Source organism: Naegleria gruberi (genome assembly GCF_000004985.1).
Source record: "Naegleria gruberi genomic scaffold NAEGRscaffold_30, whole genome shotgun sequence".
Taxonomy (NCBI): domain Eukaryota; phylum Heterolobosea; class Eutetramitea; order Acrasida; family Naegleriidae; genus Naegleria; species Naegleria gruberi.
This window is the reverse complement of record NW_003163297.1, coordinates 290176-305248: the sequence shown is the minus strand read 5'-3', so window position 1 is coordinate 305248 and position 15073 is coordinate 290176. Positions and strand designations below refer to the sequence as shown.

Genomic DNA, 15073 nt, shown 5'->3' with positions numbered 1-15073 from the left:
TTCATCCTCCTCTTCTTCTATGTTCTTCCTCTTCCTCATCATCGTAATGTTCATCCTCATCATGCTCTTCATGTTCCTCTTCCTCATCATGCTCTTCTTCTTCATGTTCCTCCTCTTCTTGGTGCTCTTCTTCTTCCTCCTCGGGCTCTTCCTCTTCCTCTTCTTCTTCGTCCTCCTCAACTATTGGATCTTGTTCTTCTTCCTCCTCTTCTTCTCTTTCCTTACGACGATGATATTCTTCTTCCTCTCTATCATCCTCATCTTCATATTCCTCAATATCTTCATCATCGTCATCACTATCTTCTCTGTAAGGCATTTTTTTAAACGTTTGTCTTCTTTCCATTAAGGCTTTGATCATCAATTATTCAAGTTTTGTTACAACTGTCTAATGTTGTCTATATTGTTGAATGAAAATGTGGAAGAAATTAACAAAGCACAAACTCTTGTGTTGCTATGAATATTGTGTGCTTCATTTCTAATTATTAATAAAAATGCAAAGAACAATAACTTCCGAAAATTCTTCTTCTGCTTCTTCATCTTCCATTGCAGGAGGAAGGAATGGATTAGAAGTTGTTTTAGATAATATAGAGGCTGCTCTTAAAATCGGATCCATTCTGAAAACTACCTATGGACCATTCGGAAGAGATAAATTGTTTTGTGAGAGGGAGAGTGGTAAAATCACAATCACCAACGATGGAGCCACCATTCTTCAATATTTGAAAAGGAAAATTAAAAAAGGACCAAATGATAAACAACAATCAAAAGTTGAGAGTATCAAATGGGCATTTAGTACGGAACCTGTAATTGAATTATTGGTGAATATTAGCCAGACACAGGATGAACAAGTGGGTGATGGTAGGTTGTCATTGCTTGATTTTTTATTGACATGTGAAAGGAACAACAAGTGTGGTATTGTTGGCTTGTGCCTTGTTGAGGCAAGCTAAACATTTACTGAATCTTGGATACAATGTTCATACTATTATACAGAGCTATAAGGTTTGTTTTCTTGGAATTTGAGAGAAATTAATATTGATTTTCAGCTGGCACATCAACTTGTAGAGAAGGAATTGAAGGAAATTGAGCTGCATCTTAATCTGGAGGATTGGAATGAAAGTACTAGAAATATTTTGATTGAACTTGTGAGAGTACCTTTCAATAGTAAGATTTTGAAAAATCATTCATCCTTTTTTGCCTCACTACTGGTGGATTCATACTATAAATTGAGAACAGTTCAACAAGAAAGAAACTCTCAAATAGGAGATGCATTCTCTATTGAGAATATTCAATTTTGCCCAATTCCTGGTTCTTCAATACAAGATTCTTTCGTAATTGAGGGAATTTGTTTCAGGAGACCTTTTTACTATGCAGGATATGAACAACAACAAAAGAAAATTGAAAATCCAAAAATCCTCATCCTCAATCATGAATTGGAACTCAAGCACCAGAAAGAATTTGCTAGAATTGTTATTAATAATCCAATCCAATATCAGAATTTTATTGAAACAGAGTGGAATTTGCTAAAGAGACAACTGGACGTCATTACCAACACAAAGTGTGATCTTATTCTTAATTTACAAACTACTGGAGATATTGCCACTCAGTGGTTTACACAAAATGGAATCACCTCACTTGGAAAGATGGATTCTAAAACCATTGAATCAATTGTCAAGTCATTGGGTGGTCAGATATTCTCCTCCATTGAAGATCTTTCTACCATGTATGAGAATGAACAATTGTATGGAACATGTTCCATGTTTGAGGAGAAAACTGTTGGAGAGGATTTTTACTGTATCTTGTCTGGATTTAAAAAGTCAGGCCATGATGAAACAATGACCATCGTACTCAGAGGAGAGGAAAATATTCTGGAAGAATCGAAGAGAAGTATGCACGATGCATTGTGTATTTTAGAAAATGTTATCAGAGAACCTATTTGCCATCTCGGTGGAGGTGCCACTGAAATGCATTTAAAAACTCTCCTTCACAAGTATTGTCTTGACAAGTCAACCAAAACCACCAATAGCCACGCCCTATCCATTCTCGAGTGCATGAAATCATTTGGAAAATCTTTAGAGGAAATTGTTTTCATTCTGTGTGACAATGCTGGACTCAATGCATCCAAAGTTATTGAGACACTATCCTTACAACATGAAAGTGGAAATACCTATTGTGGACTCAATCTTTCAAGAAATTCCATCATGAGTCTCCTGCCACCACATCACACCAGTGGCAACAATGGAAAGAAATACATTGACAAGATAACCTTCTCCACCATTCTAGAACCGTGTGGAGTGAAGAGAAACATTTTCCAAACTGCCACCGAAGCTGCCTGTTTCATACTATCCATTGATTTTGTTGTAGTAATGCCCTCCCTCGAGAGTGAAGAGGAACGTGCCAATCGACTTGCCTCAGAATATCAACAGCAAGAACGACTCTCCAAACAATGGTCCTCTCACCTTAAAAACATGGAAAGAGAAAAGACAAGTTTTATCTAGCAACATTCCGATAATACCCAATCTACATCTACGTAGATGCTTTCAGAGATATATCACATTGAATTACATATTGTGATGATCATGGAGAATCACTTTTATTACCCAACAATATAACTGCAAAAACAACAAAACGCGCCTCATCTTAACAAATCAAAAAAATCAAACTCGAAAAAATGTATCATCACAGCTCTAGCTCTTCATCCCTTACCTCGAGTCAGAGTTTTACGAGGAGTCGGGTGCAAGTTGTTTGTAGATTTAGACCAACTTTGGAGATGGAAGCAGGAGGAAGACATTGTATGGAAATTAATGATCACGAGACAGTGACTCTGCCCTCTAAGGGTATTACTTTTACTTTTGATGAAGTATTTGGAATTACAGCAAGTCAATCTAGTGTATTTGAATCGGTCGGAAAACCTCTCATTGAAGATATTATCAAGGGATACAATTGTACGATTTTTGCTTATGGTCAAACTAGTTCCGGTAAAACATACACCATGATGAATTTGCCGAAGAAGAACAAACTTGTATGTATTGTAGTATTGATGGATTGTGGATTCTAATACATCATATGTGATATTCATTGATTTAATTATTTAGGATGAGAGAGGTATCGCTCCAAGAATGGTATGTGGTTTGTTTGAGGCAATAGATCAGTCACCAGACCATGTAGAGTTCACAGTCAAAGTATCATTCTTTGAGGTTTACATGGAAAAATTGTATGATTTATTCGAACGTAAGTTTAGTGAGATTGTGATTAAATAATCTCTGTATGATAGCTTCAAAACAAAATTTAAATGTAAAGGAAGACACTAACGAAAAGAACTTTTATGTGGAAGATCTCTCAGAGTTGTACGTGTCTAGCGAGGAGGAAGTATTGAGATTGATGAAAATTGGTAATAAGAATAAGAAAATTTCCTCAACTAGTAAGTTTTGAATTATTGTTGTAAATCTAATCATCAATTATCAGAAATGAATAGAGACAGTAGTAGAAGTCACACCATCTTCTCAATAACTGTCACACAACATGACACTAGAAAAGGTCAGAAAATAGTTTCCAAATTGTATATTGTAGATCTTGCGGGAAGTGTATGTTTTTGATTTCTTTTAAAACTCATTCTCATATTTTTTCAGGAAAAAGTTTCCAAGACTGAAGCCACAGGGTTGAGATTAGAGGAAGCCAAGACAATCAATAAGAGTCTTGCCACTCTAGCTAAGGTTATTAACGCCTTAACTGAGAAGAATGTAAGTTTTCTTATTATAATGGTGTGACAACGTTTGCAGAGCACCCACGTACCTTACAGAGAAAGTAAACTAACTAAACTTTTACAAGATGCCCTTGGAGGAAATGCAAGAACCACACTCATGGTCAATTGCTCACCGAGTACAATTAACGAGGAAGAAACAATTTCATCCCTAAGATTTGGTCACAGTGCTAAAAATATTAAAAACAAACCAAAAGTCAATTTGGAAACTAGTGACTCTGAATATAGAAAGCAACTAGCAGTTGCCAAGCAAGAAATTAACGACTTGAGAGCACAAAACTTGTCTTTGGAATCGGAATTGTCTGCATTTAAAGCTTCCAAAAATAATAATGAAAAGCTCAGCTATGCAAACTCTTTACTGTTAAAGCAAGTTCAACAAAAGGATAAACTGATACAAGACAAGGAAAATGAAATTCAGAGATTGAGACTTGAAGTGGAAATTTTGAAAGGAAGAGAAAACCAGCTGAATATTACAATGGGAGAAAAAACTTCCTCTCTCATTTCAGAACTGGTTGAATATAAGAGACAATGCACGGAACTACAAAATAATAATGAACACCTCAAGTTGAAGCTCTCCACTCAGGTAGCTAGTAATGAAAATACTGAGGATGAACTCTTGCAAGACCATGGACAGTACTCTAGTGCAGTGACAACAGTAATTGACGAGCTGATGAAAATTAAAAAAGATAGATCGGAAATTAAGGGAATAGTGGAGACTGCATCTAATGAAATTAGAGACTATATGGACCAACTCATTACAAATCCTACATCCACAGAGCAACCAAAACAATCTCAAGCAGCCGATACTGTTTCATCTAGTGAGTCTCTTTCTAATATTTCAGAGAAGGATGTTAGTGAGTTGGAAATGAATTTCACCACTCAAGAGTTGAAAGATTATGTACAAATGTTGGAAAACCAAAGTAAGATGATTAAGGATGAGTTGGATGTTTTCCTAACAAACAACAAGGAGGTTAAATTTGAGGAGGGTAGTATTTTGAATCAACTCTCACAAAATCAAACTGTTAAAGGAATAGGACAAAAAACAGGAGGAAAGCTTGTCGTTCCAATCAAGGGAGGGTTCAAGAAACATCAACAAAATCTTAATGACTCTCTGGATGAAGAGGAAGAAGAGGATAGTCTCACCAACGAAATGATCAAGTGTGGAAATGTACTTGTCATGACCAGAAGTGAGGTAAGTGTTTTTTTAGTTCAAGTATTTTAACTTTTCAATTACAGAAAGCAAGCAAGGATGTTTGGAAAAAACGTTGGATAGTGTTGGGAAGTATGGATCCTCACTTGAAAGTGTACAAGACAATCAAATCTATCAACCCAGAAGAAATTAAATTTACAGCCAAATCAAATGTTAAGAAATCAGACACGGAACTGAGCTTTACAATCACACAGACCAGCCGTGGAGATTTGGTAATGAAGACACAAACTGAAACTGAACAATTAGAGTGGATACTGGTTTGTGAAGAAGTTATTCATTCCCTAATTGAAACAACGAAATAAAAATCGCAAGGTAAAATGTTTGTGTTAAACAAAATTGGTATTGTGTGCAAATTACAATACAACTTAAAAGTTAACGCAGTTTCGTTCTATTAATAAAGTTGCTGATTTGATTAAAAAATGTCATCCTCAACGAATCCACCTCGTTCGATGATCAACAACAAGCAAAACAATGGTGGTATTAATAATGGTGGGCAAAAACCACAACAAATACAACAAGGAGTGGAAGGAAAAGGATTCTACAAAAATCCTCTCACCCTAAAAACAACTGCCCAACAACAAGAAAAACCAGCAACAACAACAACCACTAGTGGTCATCCATCAAACGGTAGAGCAACATCATCTAGTACAAATAATCAACAGCAACAACGCGGAAATATTATGATGATACCTAATAATGTAACTACAACAACATCATCAACTAGAACAAACAATGTAACTGCTGTTCCACAGTTATTGAAAAATCCATCAAATCCAACTCCGAAACCAAGCAATGAAAAATCAACTAAACTTCAATGCTCCCTAGTTAAAAAACATGAGGAACAATACTTGGCATTCCTCTCAGATGAAGGAAAGATCCCTAATGTAATTAAAAGTCTTAGCGGAGAAAGAGAACCACAAGACTTTTGTTCTCTTCGTTCAACTTGTATTCAACAATATCAAAATATTGCACTCTCCGATACAGAGTATGACAAGAAGTATGATTTGATTTTGCAAATTTGGAAAACTTTTTATTACAAATTGATTGAATTATTCAGAAGAAACCCTGTATTGAAGGAGAGAAAGGATCTATACATCAAGTTTCTTAATGATAGTATTTTGGAGTATAAGGAGTTTTATAAAAAGATTTCGGAACTATTCCAGAAGGAAAAAGTTCTTCTCCAACGAGGTGACTTGTTCAGATATAAAACCTTGCTAAATGCTAAGAATATGGACTTTTCAAAGAGTGAAAAGTACTACAAGAAAGCCGTTCAATTATCTTACAATTTCGGCAATGCTTGGAATCAATTGGCTGTAATTTCCACCTATCAAAATGACTACTTTTTGGCCATCTATAGATATTATAGAAGTTTGAGCTGTATTCACAGACCATTCAAATCTGCTAGAGATAATATTATTCTTCTTTTCAAGAATAACGTTCCAAAGATGAAAGGAAAACCTAGTTTCAAACTTTTAACTCTCCATGGAAAGTTATTCCAATCTCAATCTACTATTGAAGAATTGGATGATGATAATTTGAATATTATTGAGGAAATTTTTGCAGAAGTTCCTGAAAATGACAGCTCCTACTTTTTCAAAGCAACAATCATGAACTTGTTTGTGGATCAACAAAATTCCAATAATTATAGTAAGATTTTCAACGAAGCTTTCTTTGCCAAGCTCATCTCCCACTATTCAGATCTTTATGAATCTGATTCTATTAGGAATTTTGATATTTACAATTCATTGGTACTCTACATTGAATATTTCCTTCAAAATAGAAAAATCTACCTCTATGATAATGAAGCATTGTGCAATAACCTTTGCTTCTTATATGCTAAAATTGTCGATGATCAAAGACTTGCTGATGATGGAGAAAATGGATTTTATCACGACATTCTAGGATACAATCCATTGAATGGTAATCTTGGAACCTTTTCAACTAGAAATGAAAACTCCAATGTGAAACAATCATTGAACAAGATATTCCAAAAGCAAATGAATGAACTCATCAATGACAAGATTATCAGTTTTTATTACAGAGAATATGACAGAGCCTTCTCAACAGCAAGCTTTGAAGATGATATTGAAGATGACGATAAAATTGATGACGAGAGTATTGTAATTAACGGAGACTTGTTGGATGATATTAATGATGAAATTATTGTGGATGACATTAGTGACAGTATGACTTTGGACCATCAACATATTGAACCAAAGAGTTTTACTGCTCTTCCTAACAATGCTACAACAAGCACCAATGGCTTCATTACTCCTGCAGGAGGCAGTAATATTTGGAAGACTGACAGCACATCCCTTCCAGAAATGAAAAATGATAGTCCTTCATCACTTTCCAAGCTTAACATTTCAAGCCAAGCTGGAAACGACTATATCGAAAAGCCATTCATGAGAAACAATGTAGATTCACCATTCATCAATGATCAATTATTCAACCAGAGAATTTCAACTCCTGTAAATAATGGACTAAGTTCACCAATAGAAAAGTCAAATTTGATGAGCAAGTTATTAAGCTCACCACCACAAAAACAATCCAATGCTCCATCTGTTTATGACAGTGTATTTGGAAATTGGCATAATGGTGGAATTTCCTCTAATCCACAGGCCAATTGGGGAACTGCTCCAGGAACGCCATTCTTGGGAGGATTTGCTCAAATGCCAAATCCTAATGTTGTTTATAATCCGTTTGGTTTTTCTCCAGTTGGATATCCAACTAGTAATTCAATGTATTCTCCACCACAACAAACTCCAAATCATCACTCTCCTCCATCTCACACTTCTCCACACTTGGCTGGTGATCAATCTCCTGGATTTATTCCATTCCCATTCAGAGATAGAAAGAAGAATGACAATGGAGCATCAAACACATTCAACTTATTTGATTAGTGACACAATTTGATCTGCACTGTATCCATAGAAATCACATTTGAATATCATTCAAAATATTACAGACATAACAAGCATGATAATGTCCAACAAATTTGCGTGGTTGACAATATTCTAGATGAAAAACCATCTCAACACCACAACTGATATTCTTCTTATAATCAAATTGGTTCACACCTTTAATTGTGAACCTTTTTGAAAATGCTTATTAAAAATACATTTTTTAAACTCATTCCCACTCTTCTTCATGTTCAATTAAACTTAATTTATTAAACTAGATGAAGTATGTGAAGTAATTTAATTTTTATAAATTCAAAAAAAATGTTACCTTCATCATCAGCACAATCTTCGGGTATCAATTCTAATAGTGCACCATCATCATCATCAGATGCTCCATCAAGTACTAGTAATTTTGAACAAAAAGCAAAGGCTTTAAATAATCAATTTGATGACATGGACAAATCATTGGGAGTTACCGCATCAACAAAACCATCGGAACAAAAGACATTTACCAATTTACCTAAAGGACTCACACTTGATGATATGTCCTTCTGGTTGAAATATAGAGAGGAGATTAATTATGCTCAACCAACACCCTTCTCTGTTCCTCAACAAAAGAAGCCATCAATCAAGGCTAAAGCAACTAAGAAGAAGGATCAACCTCTCATTGAAGAAATTGATGAAAAGAGTAAGAGTGCATCTGCAACAAAGGTGTTTTGTGTCAAGAGAAAGAGAAATGAAGAACCTTTGGAAACATTTTACATTCCATCTATTCAACAATCGAAAAAGACTAAAATGTCTGATTTGGAGAAGCAATTTGCTTCTACTTCATTGAATAAGAAGAAGGATTCTTCATCCTTTTCTCTGGAGCCATCATTCTCACTCTATAAATTTACCATTGTGAAGAGTGAAAAGAAAGTGGTGGAAGAAAAGACAAAGCTTTCGGAACAATCTTCACTCAAACAAGTCACAAATATTAAAGCTAAAACTACTGAGAGAACTAAAGCTCATGAAAGTGACATGAAGAAGAAGAGAATGTTGAGAATTAGTGAGATGAGAAATGAAGGAAATAAGCAAATTGTGGAATTGCAAGTTTTATCTGGAGAACAAACAGAGAAAAAGGAAGAAAAGGTTGACTTGTCAAATTATGCTTCCATGTTGGATGAAATTTATGGAAAGGGAGCCACTGAATCAATGCAAAATATTTGTGATAATGAATTTGAAGTTGATTACTATACTGTTGAAACATGTACAAAGATGGATGATATTGACTCTGAAAATTATGAAGATCAACAAAATGTATTGAGATTTGAAAGATTTGATGATCAATTATGGCTTGAAAGTAATTTGGAGGATGAGTATGGTTTTGCTCAAGATGATGAATATGATTCTGAAGATTCCAATGCATCTGGCAATCCAAACAATGAGTATCCAGATGATGAAGACAGTGAAGAAGGAGAGGATGAACACCACAGACAAAATAACTACAATTACAATGATATTTATGGCTACCCAGATGATGAAGAAGAAGAATGGGATGATGAAGAAGAGGAAGAAGACGATGATGGAATGGATGATTTTGGTTACTAAACAGTTTATTGCTAGCTGTTTTCATCCTTAAATAAGGTCAATGAATTAATATGATCATTTCTACTAATCACTTCAAATATACAATTTCTAAAAGCAAAGAATTTGGTTCCTCCAAATGGATTATTAGCTTTGGTGTGGTCATGAACAATTGGTTTGCTACAAGGAGTGCCATCAAGTATCTTTTGAACATTGGAAAACTTTTCATCTGGACCAATAAATTGATTTTCCCTCTTCTCTTGAAATTCGAATTGTGACACTGGAATGGAGAAGTTACATTTAGAGTACGTATTAAAATCAACACTGCCAGGGAAGTTAGTGTGAAGCATTATCTTTTGTACTGTGTGTGTATTTCCTCCAAACATAATGTCAAAGCCCATACTAAAATAATTATAAAAATAGTCATTTCCAACAGTTTGCTTGGATCTATTATTAGTTGATGGTGCCAATATGGTATTAAGGGAGTTGTCACGTTGAAGAACTCTTTCGTATCCATTAGTGTGCTCTGTTGGTTGGGCAACTTCTTCCTTTTCAGAGAGTAAACGTCCATTTACAGATTGGCCTGCTCCTATAGCGTGAATTCTCAACTTGTCATTCCTCTTGTAATAAATCTTATCTGGAGCTCCAAGAATCATTAAAACATCTTGAGTTGAATAACCAAATTTGATTTTCTTCTTTGAGTAAGATAATTCAATGCCCCTTCCAAGATTGACAATAATTGGCTCGTAATAACTGTCAGGAGTAGCTGAATCAATTCTCTTCCTATTTTCTTCCTTATTTTTAGAATTTGATCCATTTGTAATGTTGGTAGTACATTCTGATTTTACAGGAGGTAGTTTGGGTTTTGCAAGATCATGACCATGGAAAAGATAAATGGTGGTGGCTATTGGAGTGGTATTATTTGGGAATTCAATTGGTAACTCTTTACCATCTGAGTACAAATGAGAAAACATTGGAGGGATTGGGAATACAAAAGTCAGACCAGGATAAGTCAACTTGTACGTGTTTGATTTTGTGTCAAACTCGCCTGGATAAGTTGGACCGAATACATTATAAATACTATTGTTATTATTAAAGAAATATTATTTAAATAGAAAGATATTGATGAGAATTTTGTTAATAAATTGTGAATAGTACTTACTTTACAAAACTAGCATCAACATTCGGACCACTAAATATGCTAGCACCATATGATAATTTAACTTTTTTAACGTTATTGATTTGAATTAACTTCAATCGTTGTGTTTTTGACTCGAAATATAATACAATATCTTCCTCAACAATTTTCACAATAGTATCATTATTCAGAGGATCCTTTTCATTGTACAAAATTTCCACAGCATTTGGTTTATCATCCAAACTCACTATAGAATATGAAGGAACATTTACCTCAGCATTATTTGATGATGAAGAATTACTTTGAATCATTACCAATTCACTGGCAGCTTGTTTGTTTTGGAAAAACTTGACCATTTGATCCACATACTGTTTCAAATGCTGAATAGCTTCGGAAATGGGCATTCCAATCCTAAAACTTCCCATGCTATAGCCCGGCTCTACTGGTAATGTAAGCATTTTGTTATTATGTTGATTCTTTTACAAGAGAATATTCACAAGTAGTTGTGATGATGAAGAGTGCCTTGAACTTGTCCTTATCAACAATCAAACCAAAACAAGTCTCAATGATAATGATTTTAATAAATATCGTCGGTAGTAATAGTCAAGGCAAATTAATACTTCCACGTGTATATATTATTGTTTAATAATTAAATCCTCCTATTTGATGATGATAATTAAAAATCTTTTAAATTAACTGATCAAAATCTTTTCTATTGTTGCTGCTGTTTCTTGATCTAAAATAAACGTAACAATCCGTTGCTGTTTGTTTGTGAATTTTGTTCTGATGATGAAACTCTGATTTAAATGTTTTGTTTTATTTTTAGCTTGTTTTGATTCAAGCGTGAGAAAAATTGCCGCCAAAAACGAATACGGCATTTCCTTCCTCACGTTTTGTGATGGTTCGTGAGTGGGAAGATAACAAGAATGAAGGTGGAGAACTAGAGTGGATTGAGGTTGGTGGTGTGGTGACCAAATGATGAGATCGATATCTCTATTGAGGTATGGACCTGCAAGTCAAATGTCTTTTTTGACAACTTTGAAAGTGGATGCCTTGCTGAGTACATTTAAAATTGTAAACTCTCAGTCAACCTTTTGTTAATCAAATTTATCTGAGTTTTTATCTTAATCTAGATCAAATATGAGATGGATGAGTATTTCCAGTGTTGTGTTAAAAAGTGCTCAAAAAGGAATTTTATTTTGAGACCAAAAAAGAGTTGTATTGAGACCAATTCACTCTTGATTTTGAAAAAAGAACAAACACACTCGATGGCTGTCATGTTTGAGTGTCCCATTGTTGGAGTTTTTATTAGTAGTTGCACCATTTTAATGTGTGATCTTCATTGAATAGAAATTCTAACAAATTGGACACTCCAAACATTACAACCATCTCTATTTAATAAAGTTTTAATATTATTCATGAATAGTAAATTATTATTTACTCATCTATTGAGAGATTCGGGATTATGATTCAATCTTGATCCTCAGTTTCGTAGCCAGACTCTTTCTCTGAATCCTTCTCTAGCATTGAGTTGGCCAAGGATTTAATCTCCTTCTTAAATAATTCAAATGAAGGTTTGATTTGTCGACCTTTCCAAAAGTGATCTATGAAACCTTGAATATGTTTATCAAGCTGACTCTCATTTACATCTTCCTGTGTCAATTCTTCAGCATTGCAATATTTCAGAGAGGGGTATAATTCATTCATAGTTGGTTTCTGTTTTAGATTTAACATTTCATCAGGTTCATACTCTTTAACATTACAATAGTTTGTATTTTCTCTCACCTTACCAATATTCTCAATCACTCCCATGAAAGTTAGCTCACTCACCACATGTATGTACAAATCGTTTTGATATTTAACCACAAATCCTAATTTACACTCTTCACCAGTACCATGCTGTATCCATTCATCTTGAACAAAATAATGTCCAACTGTCTTATCTTGCGTGCATTCGTAGGGTTTGTCGAGTTCATTGCCTCTCACAAGGAAAAACCAACATTTTTCTGCTGATGGGGCATATATTTTCGATTTACTTCTCCTGTTCAAGATGAAAATTTGATCACTGTTATTACTCTTATCTTGAGCACTGAACAAACTAAATTGAGCATAGAAACAACTTGGTGCACCGTAATTTGTTAAAGAAGAGTCGTCTTGACAGAAAGACTCTATCACTTTATGAAGAAGTGGTTCCCAATCTGATTTGATTTTTAAAGCCAAACTTTTATATTTACCAATTTTCCTGGCCTTTGATTGTTGCTTGTCTTTTTTTGATGTCTTTGATGTTTTAATGGTAGATGAAGAAGAGGAGGATGAAGATGGGGATAATGGTTTGGAGTGAAAGGAGCCATCTTCTGAAACGCGGTTATTCTTTCCAATGGTCATTGTTGGTTTTTTTTTGCTGTAATTTGTTAGTGATAACAAGTATTTTTGTTATTTATTTCAAAGTCCAACAAAATTTTGTGTTCTTTAAAAAAATGCAAAAACAACTCACCACATTTTTGACAATTTTAGTTCTTCTTTCGTCTAACATTTCTACCGAAAGTACAACATGCAATTTTGATGAGAAGATTGTTATGCTTTCACCAGGAGAAAGTTTCTTTCCACTCGAATGCACCATCTGAGGAATTTTCTATGAAACAAAAAATTGAAATTCTAAAAGCAATCATGATTGGGAATTATTCAAGAATGATCTACGAGTGGAGGACACATTTGGATTAATTTATTTATTATTATTGAAGGAATTAATTCCTTTCCCATCAAAATTGAAATATATGCTACCTGATATTTCCTTATTTAGTGAAAGATGTTTGCAAAGTTTTCATATGAAAGTGTCATGTTCTGGGGAATTAGTTAGAGGTGATAAAACCGAGCATTGAAACTTTATTGTGGAGGAATATCTATGAGGAAATCTGAAATATCTTCACATAGATGAAAATATTAAGTGAAGCATAATAGTTACCATTGAGGATGAAATCGATCCAGATGTCAATTACTGGAAGATGAGGTCTATTGGCAGCATCAGTCATAATTTAAACTCGATGGAATTTATTGAAACAATCACTTGGAATAGTAAATTAGTTTGTTGATAACTTCAAGCTCTTGCTTCATTAGTTCATCTCCTATTTCATTCATTTCATTGGTAAAAATTTCTGATAATTGTAAAAATTTAGAATTCCATTCTGGAGATGTATTTGATTTTGAGTGTTGGTTTCCCTTCTTGTCCAAATAATCCTTCACAATTTCTACATATCTCACCAAGGCTACAGCCTTTCTAATTCCATTGGTTTCATACAAGTTTCCATCAAGATCAGTTTTAATTGTGACTTGTTTTTCTTGTCTAAATTTCTTTCCCTCCTCATTTTCATATGAAAGTGTCAATTTAATGATAGAATCCTCAATTGGTTGACTTTTTTGTTTCAATCTCAATAAAACAATCCCACCTTTAACACCTCTTTCATCCAATTGACCAGCTGAGCATGAATCTAATTTCATAATCTCACCTGTTGCTTGCTCAGCCATATTGGTTCCAAAACATTTCTCAATTTCATAATCTTTTGATTCAAGTGTCAATTTGACATTGTAACAAATTGGTGTTACAATATAATTGAAATCTTCATTCAAAATCTTTTTAAATTCTTCAGAGGATTTAACTGAGAAATAATTACAACCACGAACTTTGGTCAATTCTTCAACAATTTCAGAATTGAAATCTAAACCAATTCCAATAAAAGTTGAAAGAATTCCATAAGGTCCACTGTTAGCATCTTTTGTGAGAACATCAAGACTGTCTGTTCCTCCAACATTTGGGCAAGCATCTGTCAAGTAAATAATTCTATTCGAATTGGATAAATCAGACGAATCCATTGTAGAAAAAAGATCAATTCCTCTTTTCATTCCAGCTTCAAAATTTGTTGATCCCTTCTCAGTAATCTTCATTACCCTCTCTTTAAGTGATTTCTTTTCTAAATCTTGAACTATAGTTAATGGTAAAAAAGTTTCTGCCTTATCATCAAATAAAACAATTCCCAATCTTTCAAAATCTTTCAAATTATCAATTATTTCACAAATTACTTTGTTGGCAACTTTCATTTTTGATTCTGAACCCTTTCCAGACATGGAACTTGACATGGATCCACTGATATCCAAAACAATCTTTAATATTTTGTAAAATATTATAAAATAAATATTAAATATATTTCACATACCACCAAATTTAAATCCTTTCTTTCATTCTTTCCATCTTTACAACTGTGAAGACCTAAAGCCAAATGAATTTGTTTTTCCAAAGTAATTGGATCATGATCAATGGCAACCGAATAGGCGCTTTCCAATAATTGATCCGAAACTTTCATTCCTGTCCGATAGAAATATTCCTTCATAATTCCTTCATATGTAATTGAAGAACTAGATGGTAGTTTCCCAGAATTCAAAACCTCTCTAAAATTAACTGAATTAAAAGATCCTGAGCTTAATTTTGCAAACATTTTTTTTATGTCTTT

At 33.9% G+C, this 15073-nt stretch overlaps 8 protein-coding genes across 8 annotated transcripts; 4 read left to right on the top strand and 4 right to left on the bottom strand.

Annotated features, from left to right (window-relative positions):
* Position 1: 1 nt before the first annotated feature.
* Positions 2-316, bottom strand: NAEGRDRAFT_68783 (uncharacterized protein; the record flags this gene model as incomplete). The annotated part of the gene is made up of 1 exon (XM_002676025.1): positions 2-316. One exon carries the CDS (start codon positions 314-316, stop codon positions 2-4), a length of 315 nt encoding a protein of 104 aa, XP_002676071.1.
* A 175-nt stretch (positions 317-491) lies between these two features.
* NAEGRDRAFT_34419 (uncharacterized protein) lies at positions 492-2492 on the top strand (the record flags this gene model as incomplete). The annotated part of the gene is made up of 4 exons (XM_002676102.1): positions 492-855; positions 896-996; positions 1041-2223; positions 2278-2492. 4 exons carry the CDS (start codon positions 492-494, stop codon positions 2490-2492), a joined length of 1863 nt encoding a protein of 620 aa, XP_002676148.1.
* A 173-nt stretch (positions 2493-2665) lies between these two features.
* Positions 2666-5266, top strand: NAEGRDRAFT_68781 (kinesin-1; the record flags this gene model as incomplete). The annotated part of the gene is made up of 7 exons (XM_002676101.1): positions 2666-3016; positions 3090-3225; positions 3269-3415; positions 3460-3578; positions 3624-3734; positions 3774-4946; positions 4991-5266. 7 exons carry the CDS (start codon positions 2666-2668, stop codon positions 5264-5266), a joined length of 2313 nt encoding a protein of 770 aa, XP_002676147.1.
* A 117-nt stretch (positions 5267-5383) lies between these two features.
* Positions 5384-7867, top strand: NAEGRDRAFT_68780 (uncharacterized protein; the record flags this gene model as incomplete). Its single annotated transcript, XM_002676100.1, has 1 exon — positions 5384-7867. The coding sequence occupies one exon, from the start codon at positions 5384-5386 to the stop codon at positions 7865-7867; it is 2484 nt and encodes an 827-aa protein (XP_002676146.1).
* Positions 7868-8320: 453 nt separating this feature from the next.
* On the top strand, positions 8321-9457 carry NAEGRDRAFT_49881 (uncharacterized protein; the record flags this gene model as incomplete). Its single annotated transcript, XM_002676099.1, has 1 exon — positions 8321-9457. One exon carries the CDS (start codon positions 8321-8323, stop codon positions 9455-9457), a length of 1137 nt encoding a protein of 378 aa, XP_002676145.1.
* On the bottom strand, positions 9452-11029 carry NAEGRDRAFT_37016 (uncharacterized protein; the record flags this gene model as incomplete). The annotated part of the gene is made up of 5 exons (XM_002676024.1): positions 9452-9873; positions 10009-10199; positions 10269-10513; positions 10596-10814; positions 10941-11029. The coding sequence occupies 5 exons, from the start codon at positions 11027-11029 to the stop codon at positions 9469-9471; spliced, it is 1149 nt and encodes a 382-aa protein (XP_002676070.1). The 3' UTR covers positions 9452-9468.
* Positions 11030-12041: 1012 nt separating this feature from the next.
* On the bottom strand, positions 12042-12956 carry NAEGRDRAFT_49880 (uncharacterized protein; the record flags this gene model as incomplete). Its single annotated transcript, XM_002676023.1, has 1 exon — positions 12042-12956. The coding sequence occupies one exon, from the start codon at positions 12954-12956 to the stop codon at positions 12042-12044; it is 915 nt and encodes a 304-aa protein (XP_002676069.1).
* A 675-nt stretch (positions 12957-13631) lies between these two features.
* Positions 13632-14926, bottom strand: NAEGRDRAFT_68776 (uncharacterized protein; the record flags this gene model as incomplete). The annotated part of the gene is made up of 2 exons (XM_002676022.1): positions 13632-14726; positions 14780-14926. The coding sequence occupies 2 exons, from the start codon at positions 14924-14926 to the stop codon at positions 13632-13634; spliced, it is 1242 nt and encodes a 413-aa protein (XP_002676068.1).
* Between the last annotated feature and the right edge of the window lie 147 nt (positions 14927-15073).